The following is a 13,366-nucleotide window of genomic DNA, read 5'->3' as shown; positions in this document are numbered from 1 at the left end:
AAGATGGTGCTTTTGTGTGTCTAGACACTGTTTTCAATTACTGGCAGGAAAACCAGGTCTGAGTAGTTTAGGCCATTTGGAAATGAAAGTAAATAAGCCGAAGACAGCATTACAAATAAAATCGATCAACTATGTCCAAGATAGACCACCTCAACACATAAATCATTCTTCATTAACTACATGGCTTTTAACGTGAAGAGCTTCACACAAACAACATGTTTTTTAGATCCACTGGTCCATGTGTGGTTATCGTGTGGTCTGAAAGTCCTTACCAAAGACAGTCAGATTGACCATGTTTTCCCTGTTGCCAGCAGGAAAAGTGGTGTACTCGCAGATGTACGCCGCCTCGTCAGACAGCCGCAGGTTGTTGAACACAATGGTGGTGTCTTCCAGAGAGGGTGTGCGTTGGCGGACGGCTGGGTTCTTGAAGCTGACACGGTCTTTGAAAGGCGGAAGCACAGACACACCCAATGCAGGGTTGGCTATGGCCACGTTCTGCTTGGTGCCGTTCAGGAACTTCTGCCAGGTGACCTGGGAGATCTTCACAGGGGGTCTGCTGTTCATGAACTGGCAACGCAGCTCCACTGTAGAGCCCACAAAGCCTGACTTAATGGAGTCCATCTGTACACTCTGACCCATAACCTCTGCAAGAGAGAAAACGCAGAGAAAAAAGAGATTACAAAAATAGAAAACAGATACAGAAAACAAACATACTCATCAAATCCAAACCAGGTTGACGCATTTTGAGTTTTAATTGCACTTAAGAAAGATTGTCAGCCTCCAAAACTGTTAAACAAAGACGACTTATTTCTTACTAAATGGTCTCCTTAATGTGACAAGCAACAGAAAAATGTGTGGTTCAGACGAGCAGTCAGCCGCCCCCACTGGGTGGGCTCACTCCATCCGTATTCTCCACTGTTGACTTGTCAGTAACAAAAAAAAAAGCATGTGGCCACAGTCCGATTCATCACTCTGTCCTTCCTCCCACTCTCAGCCTCTTCTCTCCGTTCACTAGTGGGCGAGCTGTGGACGAGCCGCGCTGATGTTCTTGGCTCTGACATGTCCCTGCCTGCACACTTCACTTATCTGTCGCTGAACACATCTCCTACAAGGTGGCAACGTTCAGGAAAAGACAGGGATGGAAACTCCCTACTTATGGAGGTACATAATAAGTCGAAGTAAAAATAAACACTGAAAAACAGTAATTTCTACAAAGTAATTATTGAATTTGATGGGAGATTCACTGAGTTTTCGTGTTTGTGTGTGTGTACATATCCACTGATGTGAACACATAATCTGTGGTAGGATCTACAAAGCTGTGGCTCTGGTGCAAGATGAGTGTGCAAGAATCTCACGTAGGCCGAACAAAACACATCATTCACACAAAATGGTGGGCAAGTTTGTACCTGTAGGTGTATGTGTCTGTCAGACAGAAACTACTGGTCTGACTCATTCCAACAATGTGGGATGCGAGTGGGAACGCGTATAATGTTTCTATTACTTTTGATTTATCCACTTCACATTGCAAGATGGAAATTTGTCCTACCTTACTTTCAAATCAAGAATTTCCAAATTCACCACGCATTGTTTTTACAATTTTAAAGTAGAGACTATAGGAAAGAAGAAAGCTATTATGGAGCATACGTTTATTCTTTTCTGTCCTGTCTAGCCATAGTCAGTGCTCAATTATTTTATCACAATTTCCTAATGACAGATGGATTAGCTAATAGTCTGTAGACTATATAGAGACCAACACTGCTAGCTCTGCAGTAAGACCCTGTCCTGCAGTGTCCCTGTGTACTTCAGTGTATGACTCCCAAAAATACACTAGGGATTACTGTCTGTGACAGTACAAAATGTTTTATATAGCATTCCCCTGATGAACCAAAAATGTTTCATTTATAACTCGCAAACTCTCCATTATAAAATGATATCAGCATATGGATGAAATGACAGATGATGCCGTGCATGGCCATATGTAACAATTCGACACCATGAGATCAGAGACAGGATGTGATCACAGTAGGGCTGGGATAAACGATTATTTTTTAAACGATTAATCTAGCGATTATTTTTTCAATGCATCGATTAATCTAACGATTCATTTTTTCAGTCCGATTCGATTTCGATTCGATTATCTCCCCATTAATTCACTAATAGCAACTTATACATGTTTATTAACACATCTGAATGAAAAAAAACATGAATTCTTTAACATTGCAATATATGGTTATTGCTCTTAAGATTTCAAAATAAAAGACTATACAAGTGCAAAGTAATGCATTCTTAGTCAGAGGTAGCATTCAATAAAGTTCAGTAGTGTATGTCTAATTGAGTGCCTGTCATTTTAAGACGTTCGTGTGGGAATCCTTGCGATTAACATTAACACAGTTAAAAGGCGGCTCTCCTTTGGACAAGCACTTTTGAGTCTTGGAAAACACTTTTCCATTTACATCGAGATTTTGCAAACATTCAGAGTCAATAAAATGAGCCCTGCATGAGTAACGAATAAGGAGCTGCAAGTAAGCATGCTAAACTTGACACCCAAACAGTATTCTAACGTTAGCTTTGAGATACTGCTTGATTGCATACTGTAACTTAACTTAGTTTAGTCTCTTCAATGTACTATGTTGTGATAAGACCTTAGCAGAGTTTACTTTAACTTTAATTCAGCAGTTTTAATGCTGCAAATTTGCGCAGCATGGTCACGATGCTAAGCGGATTTAATAGCAATTTAGCCCACTGTGTTCTATGCAGTGCTTCTATGTGGCAACAACAATCCTTCAACAATCGTGAATATTTTGTTAAAGGAGAATTCCGGTGTGATATTGACCTAAAGTGTGTTGAAACATGATACCGAGTGTGAACATATGTCTCATAGCCCATCTCGGCTTGTCCCCTGCACTCCAAAATCTGGCGCTAGTTAGCCGATGCTACCAACAGCTTTTAAGGGATCAGATTCCAAAAATAATTCAGTGGAAATGCATGGACTCCAGTTTCTTCCAGTAGCAGCAACTGGAATCCATGCATTTCCACTGAATTATTTTTGGAATCTGATCCGTTATCATACCTGTTCATTCTTACTCGTCGCTCGACTTATCGTGACTAAATTCAAAATGGCCGCAAACGCTAAACTCCGTGAAGATACTGTCTGTATAAATCGTCTTGTAAGTAAACTACCAGTGCTTTTTCGAAGTTCTCAATGTCTCGTTATAAATGTCAGGGCCCTCGGAAGTCTACCAATGAAGTGTGGAGATACATTGAGCCTCGTAAATGGTGTAAAACAGTGATTTATTTGCATGGCTAGCCCGATGCCGAAGCACCACCATTGGAAAAGCTGTTGGTAGCATCGGCTAACTAGCGCCAGATTTTGGAGTGCAGGGGACAAGCCGAGATGGGCTATGAGACATACGTTCACACTCGGTATCATGTTTCAACACACTTTAGGTCAATATCACACCGGAATTCTCCTTTAAATGCACATGCAGAGGAGCAGCGGGCTTGTTATGAGAGAGAGCGGGCGGGGCGAGGAAAGGCTGTGTGAGTAAAAAGTGCAGCTCAATGAAATTATTTTATCTTATCTTTAATTTAAATAGTAGGCCTACAACATAGAACATCAATGTGTGGTGGCCGGTTTTGATTTTGTGGTACGCAGCCACAGATTAGTCAGCGTATGGAAAACACTGAAGGTGTAAAATTAAAAATATTTAGCAGCACACGTTATGCTTGACGAATCGACGCTCATATTTTGCGTCGACGTATTTTTTGCGTCTACGTCATCGATTACGTCTACGCGTTGTCCCAGCCCTAGATCACAGCAGTATTAAACACGACCATATGAGTAGTTTCGGTGAAAATAGGATTGGGGATAGATGTGGGGTGATTACACAGTCATTTAAGACCCTTAAATCTAAAAACTATTATGTGGAAAATGTCCGAATTCATGGGTAAAGGGATTACAGAGACGCTCAGTAAAACCTGGGATATCCTCTACATTACTGCACACACGTTTACAAGCTTAAGCTGCTACTTGTTGTAGATAATGGGCCCTATTGTGAAATGCCAACGTGTTGAGTACATACTCGTTTCCCAGAGCCAGGCATATTATTATAATATACATGTATTACAATCGAAACCTTGGCAAACGCACAGTGTGGAGTGCTAAGGAATTTCAGGTCTGTTGGCGGTGGTCCTTGTGACAGACTGATGAATGGTACTCGGCTCCCTGTATCTACTCAGCACTTCTCCTGCCACCACAGCCAGCTGGCTGTTCCACTGTCTATCGAGCCCGTAGCACGTGAAGAGACTAAGCATTAAATTACAACTTGTGATTCCAATTGAGTTAATACAAAACAGTACAATACCACAGAACGTCTGTCTCTTATTTTTTGTCACAGAGCACTTAGGACTCTGAGATACAAGGCCAACTCTATATAGCCTGCGTGCCCTTCATTCTTTAGCCTGACCCCTAAAAAATCTTCTGTTTTATAAGAAAGGTACCCAATTCAAAAACAGTGACAATCAATGCATTGCAAGGTACTGACATGCTTATGGTTAACTTTAATTGGAACAGCTGCACATTTCCAAGACTTGCCAGGGGATCATCAAATTGAACATGTTTGATGTGACGTCAACACTTTGGGCAGAGAGACTGCTGTCAGATATATAAATGGCAAAGACACAAGTGCACAAGAGATTTGCTTTAAACTTTCACATCTTTGCATGGGTACATTAGACATGCCAAACCTCCCCAACTGACATTTCAAATCTGGAAATGACATTGACTGCTTGCCTTGTCATGAAAATTGTCATAACATCCTTTGCCAACCATGACAATAAGTCCAATGTGAGGTTGGCGTGCCACTGACAACGTTCTCTAACGAAGTTGCAGCTCTCTCATTAAGTGGAGTGGCATGCAGGGACAACAATAACTTCTTCATTACAAACGCAGTTTCCATCTCTTTGCACTATTACACGTTATTTTTACACACTTTCCTTCCTGGGGCTTAAGTCTTAGCTCCCTGCATGTTTTTTTTAACAACAAATTTTTTAATGTTCTGGATCACGGATGTTTAACATCCCGATTCCCACAGTGATGCCATCGACTCCATTTCCATACGTAGAAAACATGCAGGTTGTGTTGTACCATTTTCTTATTCGGGACATAGACAAAGCACCCCTTTTGGTCCCATTGCCTCCTCTGCATCAGGAAGCACTCCTCTCTGATGAGAAGGCCAGGCCTCATTTAGCCATGTGGGAGTAGACTAGCAATGCCCATTTAGTGTATTTACAGAGCAGAGATCCTCTTGGCCCCATTACAGAGTAAATATTCTGTATGTTGTTCATGGTTGGAAAAGAACACAATAGCCCGTGAAACTGCTTAGTGTAATGGCATTAATGATACACCACAGTCACAGGAAATACAGGATGCTGTCCTGTTTTGGGAAGTTCTCGCAGCAGGAATGAAACACAAGAATGCAGTATCAAATGCAGAGGATAGACAACTTGTCCTCTGAGCCCGACAGTTCTGCTGAAATGGACGAATAGACTGAAATGGATCCTAGAGTTGTTTAATTGATAAGGCTGTTTTTTTATACAAGATTAATTTAGTTCAACTGAAGTGAACTTTGGTGCATTTACCCCTTTGGTACAGATGTTTTCCAAATGATTTCATAATGTGCATGGTCTTCCAAATGAGCTTGGTAGGATATCCAAGGAAATAGTCTACTGAGGCCAATACAACCAGATGCTTGCATCCATCCTAAATGGCCCTCAAAATGGATCGATATGGGCTGATTAAGTGAACATTCATAAATGTGCAATAGGTGAGAGAAAAATGGCGATCATTTGTGTCTAACTAACAAATTAGAATAGGCAGTCCTGTGCATCATAACACTGAGCAAACTTCTCTTTATGTGTAAACTTATGCTGAGATCCCATTTAACTTTCCTTGAGTAAATATTTGCGTTCAGTTGGAAATTCTCAGCAGCAGATGGTTTATAGCCAAACTCAGTGAATTTTTGTCCTTCTTAAGGTTAGCGTCTACACTGATACCACTCTACAACTCATGCCACTTTATTAGCATGTAAATTGATAAGATAAGCTTTAAGGAAATATTGATTGTGTGATACACTAACGGAGGCCAGGCAAAAAAGAGGAAACAAAATTCAGACATTGTTTTTCCCCCTTAACTTTACTTTGAACTAATCCACTTGTGTCCACTTGTGTCTATAAGTAGGTTACAACTGGATTCTGAGTAATACATCCTGAGTATTTTGCCTGTCTCTTATTACTCTCATAATACTATTGCTTATTACTTGCACATGTTCATATGTGGACCATTTACTTTTAGAACATAAGGCCTAATGTCGATATTCTGTTATATACAAGAAATGTCTTCCAGACAGTTCACAATGAGAAACATCGCAATCGATAAACCAGTAGGAGATCACATCGCCTCCCGATTGAGGAAATGTGCTCTTGACTGAAACCCAAACTGCTGGGGTACAGCACAATATGCTGCCATCAATCACTTGCTGTGAAAGATCCCAACCCCAAGTGAGCTATATCCATGCAGACCACACAGCAGAGGTGCTGGAGCCACAAGCTCATGCATCACCACCTGAAATCCCATTTTGCTGCCTTTAACTGCTGGAGCAAGCTCCGTTTTGGTCTGCTTGCTGCTGAAAATGCCAGCATAATGCGATTTTATGTGCATTGTTTGTGTCTTTACTGTCCAATGTATAACCTTGAAAACACAAAAATGTAAAAAATTAAACAAAACAAAAAAACCCTCAGTGTATATCAGCCGATACAGACTAAATATAAACAGACAGTTCCACTGAAACCTGGTTTCTCCACCCCCACACACGGGCAGCTACTCTCTAAACAAGGACGCCATAGTTTCGGTATGCTAGGGGGAAAAAACAAACACTGGGAAGGCGCTACTGACTGAACTGACTGGGTGACATCAGCCCTGAAACTAGATAACAGGACACCTGCCAATGGAGGACAGGGGCATCGCAAAAACCCACAGTGCACCTGGTTTGTCATATGAAACTTTCACAAGTGAAAGGGGGTGAGTGGGCCCTGTAGCATGATCTGAAACTTCATCAAATAAAGATGTCCATATATGCATGAGGAGGAGATGGAGGAGGAGGGTGCACATGCACTCGGCATGTTAATTATTTATGATCTCATTCACCCAAGCTGTTGCTGCGTGCTGCGTGAGTACACAGGCCCTCGATGGTGCCCAATCTAAATCAACAATTATATTGATAGAAAACACTAATCCATCACTTTATGAAGATCAGATCAAAAACATAAATGTTTGCTTCAATGCAAAATGTTCTCATTTCCGTATAATGCAGCACAGGAAGGTGAAAAAGAAAAAATACATAATTAACATCATTTCTCAGGTTATACACCTGGGACATTTTTTAAACATTTGATCAATGTTATTTAAAAGGCTCTGGGAGGTCTCTTAAGGGATGGATTTAAAGTAGCTAATTAGCACATTCTACTTCAGTTCTACTGTTAGGAAATCCCACCCACGTTTAATGAATATGGATGTACTGTTTAATGTCACTGCCCATCACCTAGTACCCACTGGCCATCATAGTAAATATTTTTCTTAATATCTTTTGCATACATTTAGAGTGCAAACCCTTTGTATTACTGTGCACCTTTTTCATGAACATAATGTGAACTTTGGAAGGTACAAATACAGGAAGGCACAATCATTTATTTTCTTTTTTTGTCATGTGTGCGTGTGTGTGTGTGTGTGTGTGTGTGTGTGTGTGTGTGTGTGTGTGTGTGTGTGTGTGTGTGTGTGTGTGTGTGTGTATCCCCCTGTGGAGGCCCTCAACACGGTACTTCTCAACAAAAGGCGTGATGGCAGGTGCAGCCAAGTGACAGCCCATGGGTCACAGCTCTGGTAAGCAGATTATAGCACTCAGGATATGAAGCTAAAACAGCAGACCACCACGGACACTGTCTAAATAGGTAATGACATCCAGCAAGAGGCCACTTTTAAGAGGCCACTGTTTTTGAATAGGCAAAAAATGCATTTCTTGAATATCCACAAACATATCAACATGGTGTTGCTTTAATTGCCTCTATAGTTTTATCTTCAGGTATAGCTTAAAACGACATAGACTACATTTTTACACTCCTGTCTTAACTGGAGAAATCCCCACACTGAAAAAAACAATATAGTGAGGCTGTATGGGGTGATTTGGAAAAGCCTCCTCCACACAGGCCACGTTTATTTTGATATATGCAGTGTTATTGTGATATATGGGTGGAATGATATATGGGTGGAATCTGTCAAGCATGACTGCAGGCTGTTGGGTCTGCCCCTCAGAGCTATTGTTTCAGCCCATGCACCATGAAATGCATCTCAAATCTGGTCAAAAAATGCTGATGACAAATTTGTCAACACCCATGCAGGACAAATCTTTTCCCTTCACTATGTTTTTCCATCAGTTAAGAATAGGCTCGGAGAAGCTCATATGCAAAATATTATGATACACACAAAAAATAACTACACTCAAGAGGTAAAACATTGAAACATTGAAATCCAGTGGTACAAAATGACTTCATGCTACATTACACATTTGACTAAAAATAACAATATGAGGTTTATGAATGTGTTGATTGTATCTCTGGACAAAGGTGACAATCTCATCAGAAAGCTTTTTGCCTGGGTGCCTGGAGTATTCCTAAACTCTGAGGACCAAAGGACCGAAAAAAGTGAAGAGATGTAAATCAATATTTTATTTAAGGTGCTGTGGAAATTCTGAGATTCCACCAAGTTGAAGATTGTGGTCTCAAAAGATGATATGGACAAAGGCCCTGTTGAGTGCTTGCTTATACATTTTAAATGACCTTAAAGAAACTATGAAAAGCCCTCCACAAAGGGCATTGCTAACTGAGCCCACAACACCACTCGAGATTAGGAAGTTGAAGCATAAAGCATTAGCATGTTGGTACTGGTGGCACATTTTGGTTTTGTACCTGCATTGGATCCATTAACTTGACAGTTGAAACTGAAACTATTACATATAGACTAAACTACAGACCAGTTGACATGGGTAAAAGCAACCTGTTCTCAGAAAACAGCAAGACTGCATTTTCTAGAACTAGCACACTTAAGAGATGAGGGCAAATGGCACACTACGCCTGGGAATCAACACAGGTGCATCTCAAATCGCTGGAACAGATAGCTTCAATGGGAGATATGTACAAATCAAGGACATCTACTGTGCAACACCACTTAACATCAGTAGCATTTGGCTGATTTGAAATACACACCACATACAAATCCCCAATAGTTTCCTCCAAATGTATAAATATAAAAATGTAAATGTAGATGTCAGATGTATCATACTTATACTCATATAAAAATAATATAATGAAAACATGTTACTGTTAGTTGACCTACATAATGAAATCATAGCATATCTTCAACAATCAAATAATTCCTATTACAGGCACCAGTCCACTATCTATGAATCATCATTATGAACCATCTCATATGCTTCCAGATCTTTGAGCTCCATAGGTACCAATTGTAGAGGAGAAAGCAGTCCCATATATCTAGGCAAAGCTCTGAAAAGGGCTGGGATGTTTCCTTAAGAATGGGATACGGGCGAAGCTGTGTGCTCCACTAATAATCCACGGAATGCTCACCACACATGCCTGCTGCACATTCACCCCTGGCTACATGCACTCTCCAGCTGGGCCTCAGTAATGTCTCTCCCTCGGAGCACTATATAAGCACATTCACTCTCTAAACATGAGGAGTCCTAATCACACATCCACAAGTAGGCCTACTCAGAGTTCTCTTAGCTCGTAGCATTTTGTTTTTTATTTTGTTCATGGTGAGCAGCGCGCACTGTTCAGATGGCTCAGCATTAGATGAGCGGTCTGGTATGCAGTTCTACTTTCAATTAACAGAAAAGCATCTGGCTCAAGGGCTGAAGCAGGAGACCACAGAACCACAAAGCGGAGAGGGGGAAAGACCAAGCCTGGAAAATATTGGGTAGAATGCGCTAGACTAGATTTGAGAGCCCTCCGAAGTGCAACAATCTGTGAAGGAATTCTTTACTGGAGCTACAGTACTGTAAAGAAAGCTAGACTAACACGTGAAAAACCATGAAAAATAGGACCACGCAAAGTGCTTAAAAACCTCATAAGCAAAAACTGTTTTTTTTTCCTTTTACAAATGCAGAATGATTAAGTGAGCAGTACTGAAAAAATAGTTCTAGCTAGTATAACACATATACACTTGCACACTGAAACTCTCACTCTTACTCTCAGTGATATGCTGAGCTGTGGTATAGGCGCTCGTTGTTGATTAGTTGTCTGGATTAATTATTTGGATAAATTAGTTACACAAACATCACTATTCCCATGTCTCGTCTCACTTCAACATGGGATATCTGTGTTTCTTAGAATGAATGCATCAAGAAAAAAAACTGAGTAATTGCTTTGTGGTTGTTTTAACAAATCATGTTACTTAGCATAAAAACTTACAGGTGAACTGCTGTGCATTTTCAGATGCTTAGATGCTTGTGAAACACAAACATGCTTTCTTCTATCATCAGTGAGCTTAATTGAGAATGTAAGCAATGCAAGTGCCATAAATGGGAGAGCAGCTAACCTGTCACCAATGCGTGTGACAGACACCAGAGCAGCAGGCTCACAGAAAAATAGAAGCTCCCCATTTCTCTCCCTCTGCTACCTCTCTTTCCTTGTTTGACAGGATTGACAAGCTCACTAGCCAAGCTGATTAAAGGCTTAAAGGTCACTAAAGAGGGGCAGCTTTTACACAAACACCTGCCTCCGTACTCTGGGTCAGCCAGCCAGCCAGCCAGCCGGGATGTGCTGTGATGTAGGACAGGTGGATTCATTAAACGCCCATAAAGACACGTTGGTGACAGCACAGCTGCATAAACACACTTCACTGAAGAGTTCTTTGAAGATAAACTCATCCCATTATGTGGCATGAAGCTCTTCATTTATTGTCTTTCTCTCTGGAGCCCTACCACACCTTTGTTCTACCTGGATGAGTGTAATCACCCTGTATTTGTTACTAAGTACCTCTTAAAGCCTAAAACTATTGAGTTCATAGAAAATCCCTGATGAAAGATGAGAATTTGAAACATGAGAATTGCATGGTCAGTACATCCATTTTCAATCATTCAGATATTTTAGGAATGTGTTTTGATTTCAATATCTCTTGTCTTGGATGCGTCAGCATCCTATGACCTTGGAAATGCAGAGAAGGGTGAATATCCTCTTGTCTTATTTAGCTTGAAGCCTGTTCTGTTCCCTTATGGTCACCATTTCAGTAACAGATCATGTTGCCTTGTGGAAGGATTGTCTCCATAACATATATGCTGTCAGGGCATTGCTGACTATCATTTTTCTTTGTAAACTTAAACTCAAATGAAATTTGAACTGTTATTTGTTCATACAGTGTTCATTCATCCATTGCAGATACTGTTAACGTTACACATTTATAGCAAAGAGAATGTGTAAATTTTTTGTGGGTTTGTTTGTAAAAAAATGTAAAACTGTGTACAGATCACTATCATTCTCAGAAGGGGTATTTTAAGTATCAACTTTTTAAGGCTTTGATTAAAATTAATTTAATTTTAGTTCAAAAAGCAGTCCATATCATAAACCTGTCTGCCCTTTGTATTGTAGTTGAAGTCTTATTTCGATATTTCTTGTCCTGAAAAAAATCTACCTGGATGATGATTTAGATTTCCTTCCTCGTTTTTTCTGAAATTCGAATGAAATCATTTGTATTGTGTCCTTTACCACAATACTTATTCATTATTTTACTGCATACATCAGTCAAGTGGTTATCAAATGGTAAAAAACAGTCGCAGAGTCACAAAGCACACGTTGTAGGGCTATGAGATGTGTGAGGTTGTATTGATGTATTGCCTGTATTGCATTGCTTACCCATTAAAAACCCTAGACAAATTGATGGTTGTAGGATGTCCAATGTTCTTCTTTGCAAACCACTGTATTTAGCATAGGCAGGAAGTAAGGCCTGCAGCTAGCTGCGTACCGATATGGCCATTAGCAAATCCCTGTTACAAACTACAGTGTGTAGATCAGTTTGTTGCCATGTATGTCAACATAAAGATGCACTTCATGAATTTACTCTGGAATATAATAAAGACTTTGTTCTGCACTAGCTGTTCTATTCCCACTATGTGATGAGAAGTGGCAACTATTACTATTCTTTTTCCATCAGTGTTATTTACAATGGGAAAAATTGCAGTACTTGTTTGTGGAGTAACACTGACCAAAATAGAAAAAAAATATGAATATTTATGAGTTTTTCCCATCAATGCACACGACCCACTCAGCTGTTATGAATTGAAACTTGTAGTGACCTACTTAAAAAAATGCCAGATGACAAGGGTATGTATTTTTTTTCTTTCTGTTTCTGAATCTTGTCGCACAGATACTAAACTGCACATAATATTTTATTTCAAGCTCTTTATCCACCATGTTGTGGGTGGATCCAGGGCACACAGTTCTTTGCCTGATGATTAATCCACTGAAGGGCAGTCTCCTTTCTGGGCAGGGTTACAGGATTGACTAACACTCTTGCAGAAACGAGCAAGACTAGACAGAACTGCTTTTCTTTACCTGATTCAGCCCATCTCACTCAACTCCGACTTGGCCGCTGAACTGTGGTAAAACAGGGCGGTCAGCTAATCTCTGGTACACTTGCCCAGTGCCCACTGACAGGAGGAGCTGAGATGCTTCATAGCACAGAATGGAGGCCTATTCATATTAGAGTTTGCTTGCTGTGTTTGTTGCGTGACTTTTTGAAGATGGCATGATGTATGCTGACCTTTTCTCCTGCGGTATCCATTAGGGGTGGACAGATTAGACTGCAGGGATGTAGAGCAGAGGAACATGATCCTGGTGCTTTGTGCTTCAGTATCCCAGTATTCCTGAGAGGTCTTATTTTTCAGGTCAATATTTATGATGATGTGATGATCATGATGATGTATGGTACTTATAATGCACATTAATATAAGTTGTAGATGTCATAACTATTTCTGAGGGCACTGTGGAGTATTTCTGTGGAGTAAATGTTTTTCAGATCAGCAGACCTATTTTATATGTATGTTTTTTATCTAAGTATATCTTAAGTGACTCATCACTAACAAATGCATAATATTAGATTTAGAGTAGAGATAAGAGTAGCTCTACCAGACGTTGCCCTGCCTTGAGATGTAGGCAACTAAGGCTTTATGCTTTATATCAGTGACGCCTAAGATTATTCAATGCATTTGCTCACATGAATGACACGTCACCATTCATCATT

The 13,366-nt window shown here is 40.3% G+C and overlaps 1 protein-coding gene and 1 long non-coding RNA gene across 2 annotated transcripts in view; one reads left to right on the top strand and one right to left on the bottom strand.

The window, feature by feature from the left end:
* Positions 1-13,366, bottom strand: part of nectin1b (nectin cell adhesion molecule 1b) — a 48,788-nt gene that overhangs the window by 16,167 nt on the left and 19,255 nt on the right. Inside the window, exon 2 of the mRNA XM_042064136.1 lies at positions 273-644. Coding sequence (XP_041920070.1) covers positions 273-644 — 372 coding nt within the window. The remainder of the gene's footprint in view (positions 1-272; positions 645-13,366) is intronic.
* On the top strand, positions 3,057-12,081 carry LOC121684192. Its single transcript, XR_006023057.1, has 3 exons — positions 3,057-3,167; positions 7,860-7,936; positions 10,769-12,081. It is a non-coding gene; the product is annotated as an uncharacterized LOC121684192 (long non-coding RNA).

Source organism: Alosa sapidissima, chromosome 15 (assembly GCF_018492685.1).
Source record: "Alosa sapidissima isolate fAloSap1 chromosome 15, fAloSap1.pri, whole genome shotgun sequence".
Lineage (NCBI taxonomy): Eukaryota > Metazoa > Chordata > Actinopteri > Clupeiformes > Clupeidae > Alosa > Alosa sapidissima.
Note: the sequence above shows the minus strand (reverse complement) of the source record. Positions and strands in the feature narration are given on the sequence as shown.